At 42.6% G+C, this 15471-nt stretch overlaps 2 protein-coding genes across 2 annotated transcripts; one reads left to right on the top strand and one right to left on the bottom strand.

The window, feature by feature from the left end:
* Window positions 1-5021: 5021 nt before the first annotated feature.
* Window positions 5022-10432, bottom strand: SEC61B (SEC61 translocon subunit beta). Its single transcript, XM_066184686.1, has 4 exons — window positions 10250-10432; window positions 10052-10149; window positions 9301-9402; window positions 5022-5355 (listed from the first exon to the last, which is right to left on the bottom strand). The coding sequence occupies exons 1-4, from the start codon at window positions 10250-10252 to the stop codon at window positions 5268-5270; spliced, it is 291 nt and encodes a 96-aa protein (XP_066040783.1). The 5' UTR covers window positions 10253-10432; the 3' UTR covers window positions 5022-5267.
* A 198-nt stretch (window positions 10433-10630) lies between these two features.
* Window positions 10631-14640, top strand: ALG2 (ALG2 alpha-1,3/1,6-mannosyltransferase). The gene is made up of 2 exons (XM_066184677.1): window positions 10631-10980; window positions 12824-14640. Exons 1-2 carry the CDS (start codon window positions 10648-10650, stop codon window positions 13724-13726), a joined length of 1236 nt encoding a protein of 411 aa, XP_066040774.1. The 5' UTR covers window positions 10631-10647; the 3' UTR covers window positions 13727-14640.
* Window positions 14641-15471: the final 831 nt, after the last annotated feature.

The raw sequence follows: 15471 nt of genomic DNA, 5'->3' as shown, positions 1-15471 counted from the left end.
TGCATCCTCCATGCATGAGGCTAGAGCCTGTCCTTATGTGAAATCCAGTATCTCTGTGCCAGGATTACGCTCAAGCCCAGACATATCAGGTTTTTTGAGGATGGCCATAAACAGGGACAGAAGCTTAAAGTAATCCTTCAGTGATGCAAACCCACTGTCATGCTGCTGGCAGGAAGGCAATTGGTCCTATTATCTGCATCTTCAGCAAGTTTATGAGGACACAAAGTTTCACAAAGTGGTAGCTGGTGGAGAAGAGCCCTGCACTCTCAGGGACCTTAGCAGTGTGGAAAAATTAGCCAAAAACACCTTCTGAAGTTCAGGACAGACAAATGTTAAGTCCTGTATTGTGGATGGAGCAATTCCATGCACACAATGGGCACATCAAGTGAAGCACTCCTAAAGATACTCCGTTATGACACACTCATTTGGAAAACTGAGTTCTGTGCCCCCAGTGCAAAAGAAACAGTAACAAACTGGAAAATCTAGGAGAGGGATATTTAGAGGGTTGGAGGCTGGTGCACATGACACACAGGGACAGAGACAACCAGGTTTCTTTAGCTCAAGAGGTTGAAGGTAAAACAGAAGCTGGTGTCCTCAGCTAAGGTTAGAAAGTAGAAGGAGCTAGAGCCCTCCCAGCAATGCACAGCAAAAGGACAAGAGGCAATCACTGCAAGGTCCAACAAAGGAATTCTAATTGGATATAACAATATCTTCACCAGAGAATGGTTAAGCAGAGAGATGGGTATTTAGTATTATTTTTAATTAATTTTATTCATAGATTACTTTTTGAAGTAAAAGAAGGAATATGGAAACAAAAATGGAACAAAATTAGAAAGCGAGGTCTATCAAGTCCCACAACTGCATCAAGTTCAGATTCACACTGAATTACAATAGTTTGGTCCTTTACAAATTTCTGAGCAGTTGTATCATGCAGTTATGTTTTCCCCCCTCACAGATGTCTCCCTGAGGTGAGGAACACATATGTTCTCCTTCACTGATTACAACAACTGCACGGCGCTTTTATGTAAGTCGGGAGTAATATTACTTACCAGCCAATCTTGGGAATTCAAGGCAACACTTCTTTAGGTTCTTTTCATATTACCTTACCAGAAAAACAACCAAGACAGTAGCTAATAAACTGGAAGATCTCACAGAATAGTGTTTGATAATTAAGCAATGGTGGAAATGCAGCCCCTCCAAAACTGGAGCATACTAACCACAAATTTTTTTCTGATTTTGGAAGCATTTCACTCAGATAATGTATAACCTCCGCAGCATTTGTAAGTATATTTTCTATCTCTCTGTAGTATCTGAGAAGAAAACCAGGTCAGTATATTTACTCAGTCATAAATGCATGAACTAAAAAAACAAAAATTAGAAATCACACTAACCTAGCTGGAATTTCACTTTTTTCACTTTTTAAGACAAGCAGCTCTTTCGAGGAAGCAGTGCGTGGGAAGTTTTGCTTAGTTCTATTTTATGAAATAATAGTGTAACTTCAAAGGATTTCTCAATTTTGGTTTGGTCAAAAAGTCACAGATACTACTCAGAAAGGCAGTTGTGTGAAAAATCCTTCAAATTAAGAAGCAAGGATAATTATTTGCAACCTGCTGCCACATGCGTGATAGCAGTAACAAATGTGTGGTGCTACACATCTGAACTTGAATTTTTAACTTAAGCAAAATGCGTCTGTCCTGTTCATTATTGCTACTGCCTGGCATACCTGCATCAGAGCATTGTCCTACTACATGGCACAATTCAGTATCTTCAGAGGTCTCCAGAGAAAAAGAGATAACTAGAGCACAGAAGGAAGAAGAGAAGATAATAATACATGTCAGGGATGAGATATACTCAGTAACTTCACACCTGCTCTTGCTTAGTCTGCCTTTCCTTTCAGCAACTTCTGAAATCATAGCAGAAACCACAAATGTTGTACAAGTTTCCCCTCAACAAAAAAAAAGCCAAAAGGTAGTCCCCCCAGCCCCAGAGATCTTAAACTGAGAATCATTACTATTCTTAGTATACTATTACCAATGCCAAGTTTAGAAAAGTCTTCTATGAAACAAATTTATGTAAACAGCTAATAGGAAGATGTCAATGCAGCCTTATTACCAAAGCAGGAAGTATATAAAAAGTTAGATGTTGAAGTCATCTCTCCCTCCAGAAAAAAACCAAAACTAAAAACCACTGCAAAGAGCATGTGTGAGCATATGTCTGTGTGTGTTGTGCAGCAGAGTTAACTTCCAAACAGATGACAAAGGTAAAAGGTAACACTTAAACACCAGAACCAATGAAGCTGATATACGTACAGATCAATAGCTTGTGGGTGATTGACTTCAGTGTGCAAATAAGTGCAACAGCAAAGGTTAAAGTTTCCCTAGCATAAAGGCATTAAAGAAGTCTCTCTCCCTCTTTTCTTCCTGGGTAACAAGTGCAAGGCTTCTGCACAGCAGGAGCTCTGACCATCTCCCTCTTCTATCAAGTTACCTATTCCAACCAACCCTCAAGAACACTGTCTTTCAGCTTCTAAGTCACTGTTAAATTAGACTGAACCTGCTCACATACTCAGATTTATTGCTGGAGGGGAGAAGAAAACCTTAAGAGACAGATGAACTCATGTAGCAAAAGAACAATCTTCTTATAAAACCCCTTCTTCAGCTGAGGGATAATGGAGTCTGAGGCTGCAAATACTTTAAGTCAAGGATAAAAGGTTCTAGTACTTTAGCATCTCTTCTATGGAAATACATAGAGCATTCCATTCCTCTTCTTTTGAGTACCACAAGATAGCTCAGCACAGTCTGTTCACATAGTCAGCAGAACAACTGACCTGCATTTGGTCTTCTCTTTATGTTGTCTTGCCTTAAAATGCAATCACTGACTGTACAGAATTTTTCTTGCTCAGCAAAGCACTTAAGTGAAAGATCCTTATCTCCACCTTTTGAAGTGGTGAGCTACTCCACCTACTTACTTTAGTCTCCCTTGTGTTTTAACTTCCTTTCCATATGCATAGAGGTAAATGATTTATGGATCCTTTCCCCTTTGATACGTGATTTATTTTTATCAGTTTCCACCAATTTAGCGTTCTGCTACACCACTGCCTTTTAGTCTCCAAAATTCCCTCTTCCTCAACTTCCAAACCTCTGAAAATACCTTCCTACAATTACATTTTCTAAGATAACTTTCAGTTTTTGTTGGGGAAGATGAATCAGGGAAACCTTATAAATATAATTGTTTAGCAAAAGATTCTGAAAATATGAAACCTATAATCAAAATAGAAATGGAAGCTTACTTTGAGTTGTAGGATACCGAGTCTTCGCTACTATATAACATGAAAACAACAGCCTAGCTAGCTGAAGAAGAATCCCTTTTGATGGAATGATACCCTTCTGCTAGCTAAGGAACCAAAGGTCAATGTAGCAAAACAGAAAAGTCTAAAGAGTAGTTTTTAGAGTTTAAAATATAACATAGTATGGTAATGTAGTAGTTCTTATGGGCTATATATAGATTCTATAGGATTTTGTGTCTTGTATTGGTTGGTCACTGTAAATTAGAATATTCATCACAAAAGGAGATATAATGCATTTTAAGAAGGACCTCGCTCTCTTCGCTCTGCTCTATTCCTTGCTCTCTTACCTCTTCTGCTCTGATCCCGCCTCGCTCTTACCTCTGCTCTTTCGCTCTCTTATCTCATATCCCTGCTCTCTCTTTTTCCTTGCTCCCTCGCTCCATTCTCTCTTAACTCATACCCCCCTGTTCTTCCTCTCGCTCTCTCTGGGACTTTCCTTCAGCCGAGGCTGGTGGCTGAAGGCAAGGCCCTTTTTACCCATGACCCTTGCAATAAAACCACATATTCTAGAATATCTCAGGTCAGCAGAATTCCTTCTCCCTGCCATTCGTGGATGATCTTACAAGTTTCTGGTCCAAGTCTTCTATCTTCCTGCCACACTTACATTAGGTACTATGGCATTAGCATAGCTCAAAACAATTACCTCCTATAGCCCTGAGACCACATTCCTTATTCTTGGTTTTGTTCTGAACAGGTTGGTCTTTTCAGAAGTAATGCTAATTCAAGAACTGCTTTAAGGAAGGTGGTAAGAGAGGCTGCTTCTACAACATGCAGTTAGAACTTCTGTCAAGGCTGCATAACTAAGAATATTGTTTTCCTACGACAAGCTGATATTCAGCCAGGACTCAACACGAACAGCAGGCTAAAAAATTCTATCCAATTTCAAGACCGTATTAGCAGTGAGAAACGCTAATGCACAAATATGTAGATATCTTTAAAAAGAGAAGGAAGAGCTTTGTGACTGCTCAAAAGGAAAATATTGAACATCCAGAAGTAAACTGGAGTGAACATCTGAAGCAACATGTAGCTGTATCTCAGCCTATTTGCATGTCCTGTTATTTGAAATGCAGTCATTGCTTTTCCAGTCCTCCCATTCCATTTAATTCTTGAAAGAGTGTAGACCTGCAGCCATCTAATCACAGAATATCCTAAGTTGGAAGGGAGCCGCAGGGATCACTGAACTCCTGGCCCTGCACAGGACAGCATCAAAATCCACACCACGTGTCCAAGGGTGAAGAATGTCTTTCATAGCCATGCAATTATTCTTTTAAAAATCAGTTAGGTACCAGTTCATGTTGTTCCTCAAGTGCAGCTTGAAAAAACAAACACACTTATATAACTTTTATGTATAACGAGCACTGAGTAAAGTTTAATTTGCATTCAGGAAATAAAATAAATCCAGCTATTTTTCTGAAGTTAAAAGAACATGACCATCTCAACACTGGTACCTCAGTTTTATTTCAACATGGACATTGGTTACCTTCTCATGTTTGTGAACATGATTTTGCCTCTTTCATCGACCAAAAAAGATCTTCTAAATTATATAGCAACGTATAGTTTGGAAGAATCTGGTTTGAACTATCAAAGAGCATTTACTCAGAAACGTTTATGCAAATCACTAGTAAAATGTGTTAGCTGTGGTATACTGGAAAAGGAAAAAATACAGTTAAGACTGTTTCTCTTTCCATATGCAACTTTTATTGCAACACCTGTATTCTAAGTGTACAGATACAAATACAAAATGACCCATGACAGGCTTTAAAGCTGCCCAAGTAGCAAACTGAGAAATTAATTCGGTATTACAGCCAAAGTTGACAGGACTTCAACAGGTGATAGGAAGCTTCCCCAGTCTCTCTCCAAGAACAACCAGGATCCACCATAGTTTTGGTCCAAGATGTATGCTTTAAGCTGGCAGCTGAGTCTAGGAACGAGTGTATTTACCCCAGATGTGCAGCATAAACACAGAAGCAATAAAAAGAAGACTCATGACCAAAACTGGAACAGGTCCACTAAAAATAAAGAGAAAATGCATTAACATAAAAAAGAAGTCTGTCTTGCCCAAAGGCCAGACATTATCAGCCAAGTGAGCTCATCAGTTCATATGAAATTGTACAAGAAAACTCTTCTTCCCTTCCCACAGAAATATCTTAAGGCACATAGAAATGAGATAGCCATCTCTATCAAAAACTGCTGCTGCCACTGTTTTTAAAGACAGTTTTATACACCCTAAATGTTACATTAAAAAACACAACAGAATAACAAAATACCCACTTGTCAAAAAAGCCATTAATGGTTCACTGCTATGCATCACTGTTTCCACAGTCTCTGGAAAAGTATCCTCTGTGTTTACGACTCAGATAGCCACCTGAGCAAAGATGTAGTCCAACAAAAAAAAACCAACAGAGTCCTCTAGCGGCTACTAAAATTTTGGCAAAAGTTACTCATCAGCTGTTTTATTTTAGGGGCTTTATTTCATTTGAAAACAATGGCAGCAGTGGGTGAGAGACAGGGACTTCTGCTTTCTTGAAAAACATACATAAAGTGGCAAAGCCACATCATTAAACCTTTACCTAAAATGAATAAATTATTTTTTTCCTTCTTACTTTTATATATTGTTTAGAAACGGCATAGTAACGTTTTTAAAAAACAGGTTAATCTTAGGGTGCACGCTGATAGCTTCAATCAGCTGTTTCATGCTGTTCTGAGATGCGACAATTACATGAATACACACAATCAACACTCCTTCATACCACTCACTTCATCCAATCTCATTTCTGATTTTCAACATACTATTGGGAAATCTGTTATCCAGCCTGTGTTACTCTCTATTACGTACTGTTTATAAGCATGTAAATCCTACTTGAATACAAAGTTAAAAAAAGGAAACTGAAAAAGGATTCAAAGAGTTTACTGTCATATTTTCCTATGAGCTCACGATCCACATACTTGAAATTATCACAACTGTAATGTTACATTGAGTTTTAAAACTCAATTATTATCTATCTTACTTAGAATTATTTGGGTATGAAGAATCCTGAACACAGACATAAACCATTTAGCAAATAAACCAATAACAAAATAAACAAAGCCCACATAAATGGTGACTACACAAAGCCCTTCAAGGGGTATATTTCACTGAGCAATAGAATGTAATTCTCAAACATCAGCATTTTATAAATATAAATAAATTTTTTTTATACTTTTATTTATTTTATATATGTGTACATGTAAGTTTATATCCTACATAGTAGAAATCATAATTTTTAGTCCTTACATTCTATCTGAATTACTATTTAATTCATTTGAGTAGTAGGAATAGGTAAGCTGCTCTGCCAAAGGCACACAGGAAAAAAGCAGCACCACTAATCAGAACAGAACTACATGGAAATAAACAGTAGGGACTGATGGTGTGTTCAGTATTTTTTAGACACGCAGATGACATTGAAATCCTAGAAAATCATCAGCTCTCCAATGCTGACACATATATCTCATTTCCTCCAGTCCCAAAGAAAACCTGTTGAAACCCTGCAATTCTCCTCCACACACCTGCATCTTCTCAGCCCACCACAAATAACTAATTGGATTCAGACATACCTCTAAAGATTTGGTACTGTGCATTCTCAGAATGTCTTTCATAAGGCTGCGTATTTTACAAGCTCAATTAGACTTTCTACCCACTGGAAAGCTGCCTATAACTCTTTAAGCAGGAAAGACCAAGACAAGATACAGGAACCACAGATACCAAGTGACCCAAAAAGATGAAAAAGTTTGGGTTTAGGTTTCTTTCCAAAGCATGTAATCTTCAAGCTTTAAAGAGAAAAATATCATATCCCCTCTCAGCCAAATCCCTAACAACTCCCTTTTGCTAGGAGTTGTTTTTAAAGGCATACACATCTTGAAGCATCTTGCAATGCAAATAAAGGACCTTTCCTGAGGGGAACCAACATGCCTGTTCAACATATTTATTATTTTGGATGTTGAATACAGATACAGAATGCCCAAAACATCAATCTAATTCTGCACAATATAAAATATATAAACCTTTTATCTAGAGTGAAATTCTTCTCATTGTAGCTAGTAAGAATTAACCTGTTCTCAGGTAGTTTTATGTGTTTTTACATAGTAGAGCTTGCATTTTAAACAATATGAAATAAACCACCAAAAAAAGCCCACCCACCACCACTACCAGGCTAAGCTTTCCCATTGTTTTACACAGTAGTGATCACAACCATTTCTAGAAAGAACTTCAGCTGAAGCACTTCACTGAGGCAATCACAAGCCCTTGATAGTCCATTCTCACTTTAAAGCCTACTAAATAGGGCAGAGATAACAACAATTAGTTGCTATGGAAAAAAAAAAAAATTAAGAGAAATACCTAGAAAGCCATAAGCAAGAAAGTTGCTACCAAGCCATGGCTCAGAAAATACTACATCTAGTGTGGGGTGATTCGTAAAACCAACTCACTTTTATAGATTGGATTCTTTCATTAAAAGCCTGACTATACAGTTACCCAAAGTAGCTTCCAAAAAAACCACTCCCAGTGCTCCAAAACCTTAAAATCGGGAACTACTGTGTCACAACATAAATAGATGGGAAAACCTGTTTACTGATCTGATTCCACTGAAGATGAGAACAATTGAGTGGCCATTCAGCACCAAAAGTGAAATCAAAGGATTCACAAGGAAACTTGGCAAAACTGTTAAAGCTTGTATCACAAGTCTATTACAAAAAATCCTTCTGGATTTTTTTCTCTGTTTGGTGTAATTAATTTTTTAAATTGAACTTTAAGTAGACCAAACAACAGAGAAAACAGTTACCCTGCCTATCTACATAGATTTGCCCTAGAACACTATTGCTGCTCATTGTCTTTTCTTTGCCTTGTCTCCTTTCTGGACTCAGAATGGAGTAAGTAAGGCAGAACAGCACTGCTTTGGTGGTCTGCTGGATACATTTTATTTTTTAAAGTTTCAAGTACCTATGAAAATGCGAACACATAAGACAATTTCAAAGGAAGGATTACTCATAGAACTATCACTAAGTAGCCTACCACCAGCCCTTCCCCAAATGTTCTATTTGTGCAGCTAGCAGCAGCCCTCTTGAAGAACTCCAAAAGAAAATATTAATGGAAAAAAAAGGCAAGCAACAGAGTCAGCCCTGAGCTTCTCAAGACTTTTCAACCCTGCAAGAACAAGAGCTCATGAACTGCAATTCTACAATAACCACAAATTTCCATGCAGGATATAACTTAGCATGCACTCATCAGCTCAAATATACCTTCCACCTTTGTTACCCACGTATTAGGCTGCAAAGTTTGTTTGGAAAGTCATCTGAATTACTCAAACTGGTCAAAGGAGTAAAAACTTAGCCTCTCTTTATAGTTTAAAGGACACTACTAGGTATCTGACCATAATCTTGGAATATTCACCTTGTGAAAATGGAGCTATACAAGGTATTGGCATGCTATTTGCTAGGGAAGTTCAGCTAAAATAATTTATCTGCAGCTTTTTAATAAAAAAAAAAATGATGTAAGCATACAGTGTGTCAGTTATGTAGTTTTTTCAAGATGTGCCCAGGATCAAAACATAGCTATTATAAGACAAAACCCAAAATTTTTACTTAAAATAGAATGAAAACATGCATACAAGATGCTTAAATTCATTCCGACAAGTTATCTTTCTCAACTTCAAAGTGATTCCTCACAGCCTTCAAAGGCCACTAAGGGTAAGCTTTGGCTATTACGAAATACAACTTGTACCTACCTTTTTAAAACCACTGTAACTTCAAAAACTACTTCTCCAGGGTTACAGATTAAATATGTAATCCAACCATCAACTCAGCAAGTTCTCCCATGCACACCAGAACAGTGATAGATTATTATTCAAAGACTGCAAGACGACGTAAGCAGGGCAAGTCTCCAGCCCTCAAGCCTGCCACCACGCATTAACCCAACTTACACTTTAAGCCCTGGAGAGTCCTCAGTGTAGAACCGCCACATCCCACCAGTCCCTGTGGACGTGGCACGGCCTGCGCTCCGTGTCCCACAGCTGGCATTTTTCCTTTAGGGGATGACAGAAGGAAACAAAGACCAAACAACACATTAGTACTCCACCAGCTTCCAGGACCAAACAGCCCAGGAGACTCTGCAGAAACAACACACTCCACAGAATCAATTAGGTTGGGAAAGACCTCTAAGATCATCAAGTCCAACCTTTGACCCAACACCACTATGTCAACTAGACCATGGCACTAAGTGCCATAAGCAGTCTTTCCTTAAATACCTACAGGGACACAACCACCTCCCTGGACAGCCCATTCCAGCGTCTAATCTCCCCTTCCTCCTGATGTCCAAGCTAAACATCCCCTGGCACAGCTTAAGAGTTGTGCACTCCTGTGCTGTAACTAGTTGACTGGAAGAGGACACAGACCCTCTCACTTGGCTACACCCAACTTTCACGTGGTTGCAGAGAATGAAAAGGTCACTTCTGAGCCTCATTTCTCCAGGCTAAACACCCCCGGCTCCCTCAGCCACTCCTCACAGCACTTGTGCTGCAGACCCTTCCCCAGCAGCGCTGCCCTCGCCCGGACCGGCACCAGCCTGTGCTGCCACGTCAGCAGAGGGCACCAGCCCGGGCGGGCGGCCGGGCAGGCAGAGCGCAGCCCGGGGGCAGGCGCTGCCCGCACCGGGGAGCCGCGGCGGGCACCCACCTCTGCCGGACGGTGGATCCCGCGGCGCGGGGAGCCACAGCCTTGCTGGGGGAGCGCCCGGAGGAGCCGACGCTGGTGGCGCTGGGGTTGGGCCCGGGCTGCGGAGAGAGGAAAGAAGCGGGAAGGGGTGAGAGGCGGCGGGCAGTGCCGGCGGGGAAGGGGCGCCTTAGCCGCCCCCCGTCCCGGGCAGCCTCTCACCATGGCGGCGGCGCTGGCTCGGGCTCCGCGCGGTCTCACACACGCTCCGCTACAGCGGCTCCGGCCACGTCCCTGCCCGCATCAGGCTCCGCCCCCGCGCCGCGCATCCCGGGGCCGCGCGGCTCCCCCGGATAATGCCTGAGCAGCGCCAGCCGCTTATCCCGGTACCCCTCGCTCGGCGCCCGCTTTCCGGGGCCGCTGCCCCCCGTGACGCCTCGGTCGCGCCCGCTCTCTGCGCAGGGGCCGGGCCGGCGCGGGCAGGCGGGGAACGGCGCGTCGGGCGGCAGCGGGGCCGCCCGGCGGGCGGGGCGGGCGCGAAGGCCCGGGAGGAAGGCAGGGAAGGCTGACGTGTCCCACCGCGGCTGCCGGGCTGCGCATGCGACCCCGCGGCGGCGGCCATGGAGGAGGCGGAGGAGGCGGGAGAAGCGGGCCCGTCCGTGCTGTTCCTGCACCCGGACCTGGGCCTGGGCGGCGCGGAGCGGCTGGTGGTGGACGCGGCGCTGGCGCTGCGGGCGCGGGGCTGCCGGGTGCAGATCTGGACGGCGCACTACGACCCCGGGCGCTGCTTCGCGGAGACGCGCGGGCTGGCGGTGCGGCGGGCGGGCGGCTGGCTCCCGCGCAGCCTGTGCGGCCGCGGGCACGCCCTGTGCGCCGCCCTGCGCATGGCCTTCGTGGCGCTCTACGTGCTGCTGCTCAGCGGAGAGACCTTCGACGCCTTCGTGTGCGACCAGGTGCGGGGACGGACGTGGGCACGGGCATAGGGACGGGAGCACCGCTGCCGGGTTGCTGGTGGGCTGCTCTTCACAGGATTGTTAGGGTTCGAAGAGGCCTCTAGTGATCGTCTACTCCAAACACCCTGCCAAAGCAGGGTCACCTACAGCAGATGATGCAGGAACGCGTCCTGATGGGTTTGGAATGTCTCCAGAGAGGGAGACTCCATGACATCCCTGGGCAGCCTTTTCCTGCGCTCTGCCACTCTCAGTGTAAAGAAGTTCTTCATATGCATGTAGAAATTCTCGTGTTTTAGTTTATGGCCCCTACACCTCGTCCTGTCACTGGGCGCCACTACAAAGAGTCTGGCACCATGCTCTTGACACCTTTGAGTTATATATATGAATGAATAAGATCCCCTCCTAGCCTTCTGTTTTCTACACTAAACTGGCCCTGTTCCTCTCATAAGAGAGATGCTCCAGAACCCCTGAGTATCAAATCCGCACAAAATCGAATTCTTTATGTGGTGTGCAATGAGCCAACAATGACACACTCAAGGGAGAGACATCAGTTCTTCATTTCGGTGCTGTGCAAGCCTGGCTGCTCCATGGTGTTCCACAAATCAAGGACACCCCATCAGGCTTTCTGTGCCATCTTTTGTACGCAGAAATTCAGAGTTAGTAACTTTCCAGGTGTGGTCCCTCATAGTGTTATGATTAATTAATAATTTCAAGAGAAGGGAAGTGAAGCTGGGGGAGGATCTGGAACACAAGTCTTATGAGGACTGGCTGAGGCAGCCGGGATGTTTAGCTGGGAGAAAAGGAGGCTCAGGGGGACCTTTTTACCCTCTATAACTGCCTGAAAGGATGTTCGAGCTGGTGGGGATTGGTCTCCCTGACAGCTAATGATGGGATGAGAGAACATAGTCTTAAGCTGCACCAGGGGAGACTTAGCTTGGACATTAGGAAGAATTTCTTCAGAGAGCATGATTAGACTTTAGACATTAGTCCATTGAAATGGACTGCCCAAGGAAGTGATGGAGTCACTGTCCCTGGATATATTTAAGGAAAGACTGGATGTGGCCCTTTATGTCATGGTCTGGTTGGCACAGTGGTGTTGGGTCATTATTTGGACTCAGTGGTCTCTTTTCCGACCTAATTGATTCTGTGATTCCAGACAATTACATCACCCCAGTTAACTTCTACATTTGCTCAAGGAAATGGTCTTCACCTGAGCAGAGGTCTTTCTGAGCTGTAGGTGTGTTTTTTAGTGTTATAATGAACATACTTTAGCTATAGGATACATAGACCTTGAGTATTTTGCCAAGTTAGCAATGTATACATAGACAAATCAACATCTTGATTTTGTACTTCCATAAGGCTTGTTAGTTCCAGGATGTTGTTGAATAAGGGATGCTAGCTGCTGCCAGTTCCACTGATTAGGTCTTCTTTCTTGCTGATTAGGATTGAAAGTACACAAAAATCTTACATCGAAGAACATCCTGACTTTAGATAATCTTGACATATTCCACATTTTGCAATTTACCTCTTACATTCTGGGGCAGCTGGAGGGAGAGGATGCCACTGCCACTTGAACTCTGCTCCCAGCATCCCTGGTAGTGGCAGAAGGAGGTTTTTGGAGAAGTCCTGGAGCTTGGTGGGGAGCAGGGAGAAACTGCAGGGCCACAAGAGGTCCTGGATGAGGGAGTACAACTTGATGTGTGGGGGGGGGGGGTAGGGAGAAGGCACTTGGCTTGCAAAGCAATAGCTCTCAGAACATGGGTTTGAAATCACATCTGCACACTGGTGGCACTGACACAAATAATTAACCTCTCCTCTTGTCCCATCTCTCCTGTTACACTAGGTATCTGCCTGCATTCCTGTACTTAGACTGGCCAGAACCCGTAAGAAGGTTTTGTTTTACTGTCACTTTCCTGATCAGCTTCTGACCAAGAGAGAATCTTTCCTGAAGCGCCTCTACAGATTGCCGCTCGACTGGCTGGAGGAGTACACGACTGGCATGGCAGACTGTATCGTTGTGAACAGCAAGTTCACTGCCAGCGTCTTCAAAGACACATTCAAGTCCCTATCTCACATAAACCCAGATGTCCTCTACCCATCACTCAACATCAGTAGCTTTGAAGAAATTGTTCCTGCAGACATAGCTGATCTGGTACCGAAAAAGAAAAAGTTCCTGTTTCTTTCCGTTAATAGGTATGAGAGAAAAAAGAATCTAGCTTTGGCTCTGGAAGCTTTGCATGAACTTCGAGGGAGACTTGATTCTCATGAGTGGGATGAAGTTCACCTGGTTATGGCAGGTGGTTATGATAAGCGAGTTCTGGAAAATGTAGAGCACTATGAAGAGCTGAGGCGACTTGCAGCCAAACTTGGTGTTAATGACCATGTGACTTTTCTGAGATCATTCTCAGATGAACAGAAAATCTCTCTTTTTAGTAACTCTGTATGTGTGCTTTATACTCCAAGCAATGAACATTTTGGCATTGTCCCCTTGGAGGCAATGTATATGAGATGTCCAGTTATAGCAGTTAATTCAGGTGGTCCTTTAGAATCAATCTCACATAATGTTACGGGATTTTTGTGTGATCCTCTGCCCACCCAATTCGCTGATGCCATGGAAAAAATTGTGAGAGATCCTCTCTTAAAGGACACAATGGGAGCAGCTGGGAGAGTGAGAGTAATGGAAAAATTTTCTTCAGAAGCTTTCTCAGAACAGCTGTACCAATACATACGCAGATTAACAGAATAAAATTATATTCCTATGTTATATTTTACAACATTGTGTCTCTCATTTGTGTAGGGGACCAGTGTTCATTGTGGCTGATGAAGAACTAGGGATATCTGAATGTCCTTGTTTTGCTTCTTGTGCTGCCTTATGTCACTTGACACACAGAAGGAGTAAAACATGTCCCACTGTGTTATTAGAAGGTTAAAATTTTCATGTGGTAGACTGATCTGCCATTGCAGGAGTTCTTTTGTGTGCTGTGCAAAAAGGCAAAGTTAAATGGCAGCAACATACTAGGAAAATTGCTGCATGATTTATTTAGTACTGTATGGAATGGCTGATCCAATTTATGAAATTTGGATTTGTCCAGATAAGACACACACAGCCTTATTTTGATGTATTTAAAATGGTCATCAATAATTTCTAAGTAAAAAGGCTGTCTCAGCTGAAATACATAGAGAATTGCACAGTCCAACCGACTGCATGTTTCAAAAACCCAGCAGTGTTAATAATATGAATGGTGTGGTTTTTAAAGGATTGACCTTGCACTGTGGTCGTTCAATTGCTTTGTGTAGTCACACTGGGTGTCAGAAAAGCATACTGGTGTGTGAGCAGGAGGAAGTGAGACTAGAATGACACCAGGGAGGGATATCAGACTACCTCAGGCAAAAAGGTTAGTGCTGAAATCTGTGTTTGTTTGTTACCTGCAACGCTTGAAGACATAATTTTACTTTGGGAATTTCTGGTTTGTAGATACTTAAATGATTTTCCCTATATTTAACGTTTCCTTCTAAATGACAGCACACTTTTAAAAAAGGTTTTAATCTGGACCAGGCAATAAAAACATTTTATTTTGACTAATTTATTGGTAACTTCATGTTTTCCTAATGCAGTGAGTGCACGTGTGACAATATTGTGATTTTTTTTTCCAAGCTGGTGTGGGGAAAGGAATATATTTTTTGTTCATCTACCTCTCTTTTAGCACATCTTTATTAGTCGATGGTTCTGTTTGGTTATAACGCACATAATCCACACAATTGAATTTTAAGTGTGAAAATAGATCCAGTGAAATCCAGTGTTACCTATAAAATACAATTTGTAGTGTGGTATGAAATATAATTTGTAGTGTGAATTCTGCAATTTCTATTTAAGATAGTTTCAGGCATTTCCACATTAGTACTTCACAACAGAGAGACCATTCTTTTTGTGTCTTAGGACCAAAACCCAGGTCTCAGGATACTTATAAGGCTTTTATTTGAAGTAAAACAAAAATCCACAGACAAAGTTTGTCCTTGTTAGTCAAGAAGTTGGAATACTGTAATTTTTATTCATTACAGAGTGAGGGCGGATTGTCTCACACGTCCTATTTCCTACATTTCTGTTAAATCAGAAAAACTGGCAAGTCTGAATCTGTACTCTTTGTAGCCCATTCCTGCATTTCTGCTCCTTTCCCACCCTTAAAAGTTTTCCTCAATCTTTGTGCAACTTTTTCATCATGAGTTTGACAATGAATGACCGAAGGACCAGAAGAGACGGTGTAAGCTATCTGTGGTCAGATAAACACCCTCAAGACATGTTTGGCCTCAGTTTTAAGTTCCATTTAGAAGGTACAAGGTGGTTGGGGCCAATTCCTGTGCTTGCTTAGTCTGTGTTCTCCTCTCTCAGTTGCCCTGGAGTTAACCTGGAGCCTGAAGAGATACACCGGTGCATGCTTGCCAGCATAGCTGCAGGGGTAGCTCCGTTTCTGTTCCAGCCTTGGCCTCCAGCCC

This window comes from Chamaea fasciata, unplaced genomic scaffold (genome assembly GCF_029207755.1).
Source record: "Chamaea fasciata isolate MVZ Bird 193981 ecotype frontalis unplaced genomic scaffold, bChaFas1.0.hap1 SCAF_1, whole genome shotgun sequence".
NCBI lineage: Eukaryota > Metazoa > Chordata > Aves > Passeriformes > Sylviidae > Chamaea > Chamaea fasciata.
This window is presented reverse-complemented; position numbering and strand designations above follow the sequence as displayed.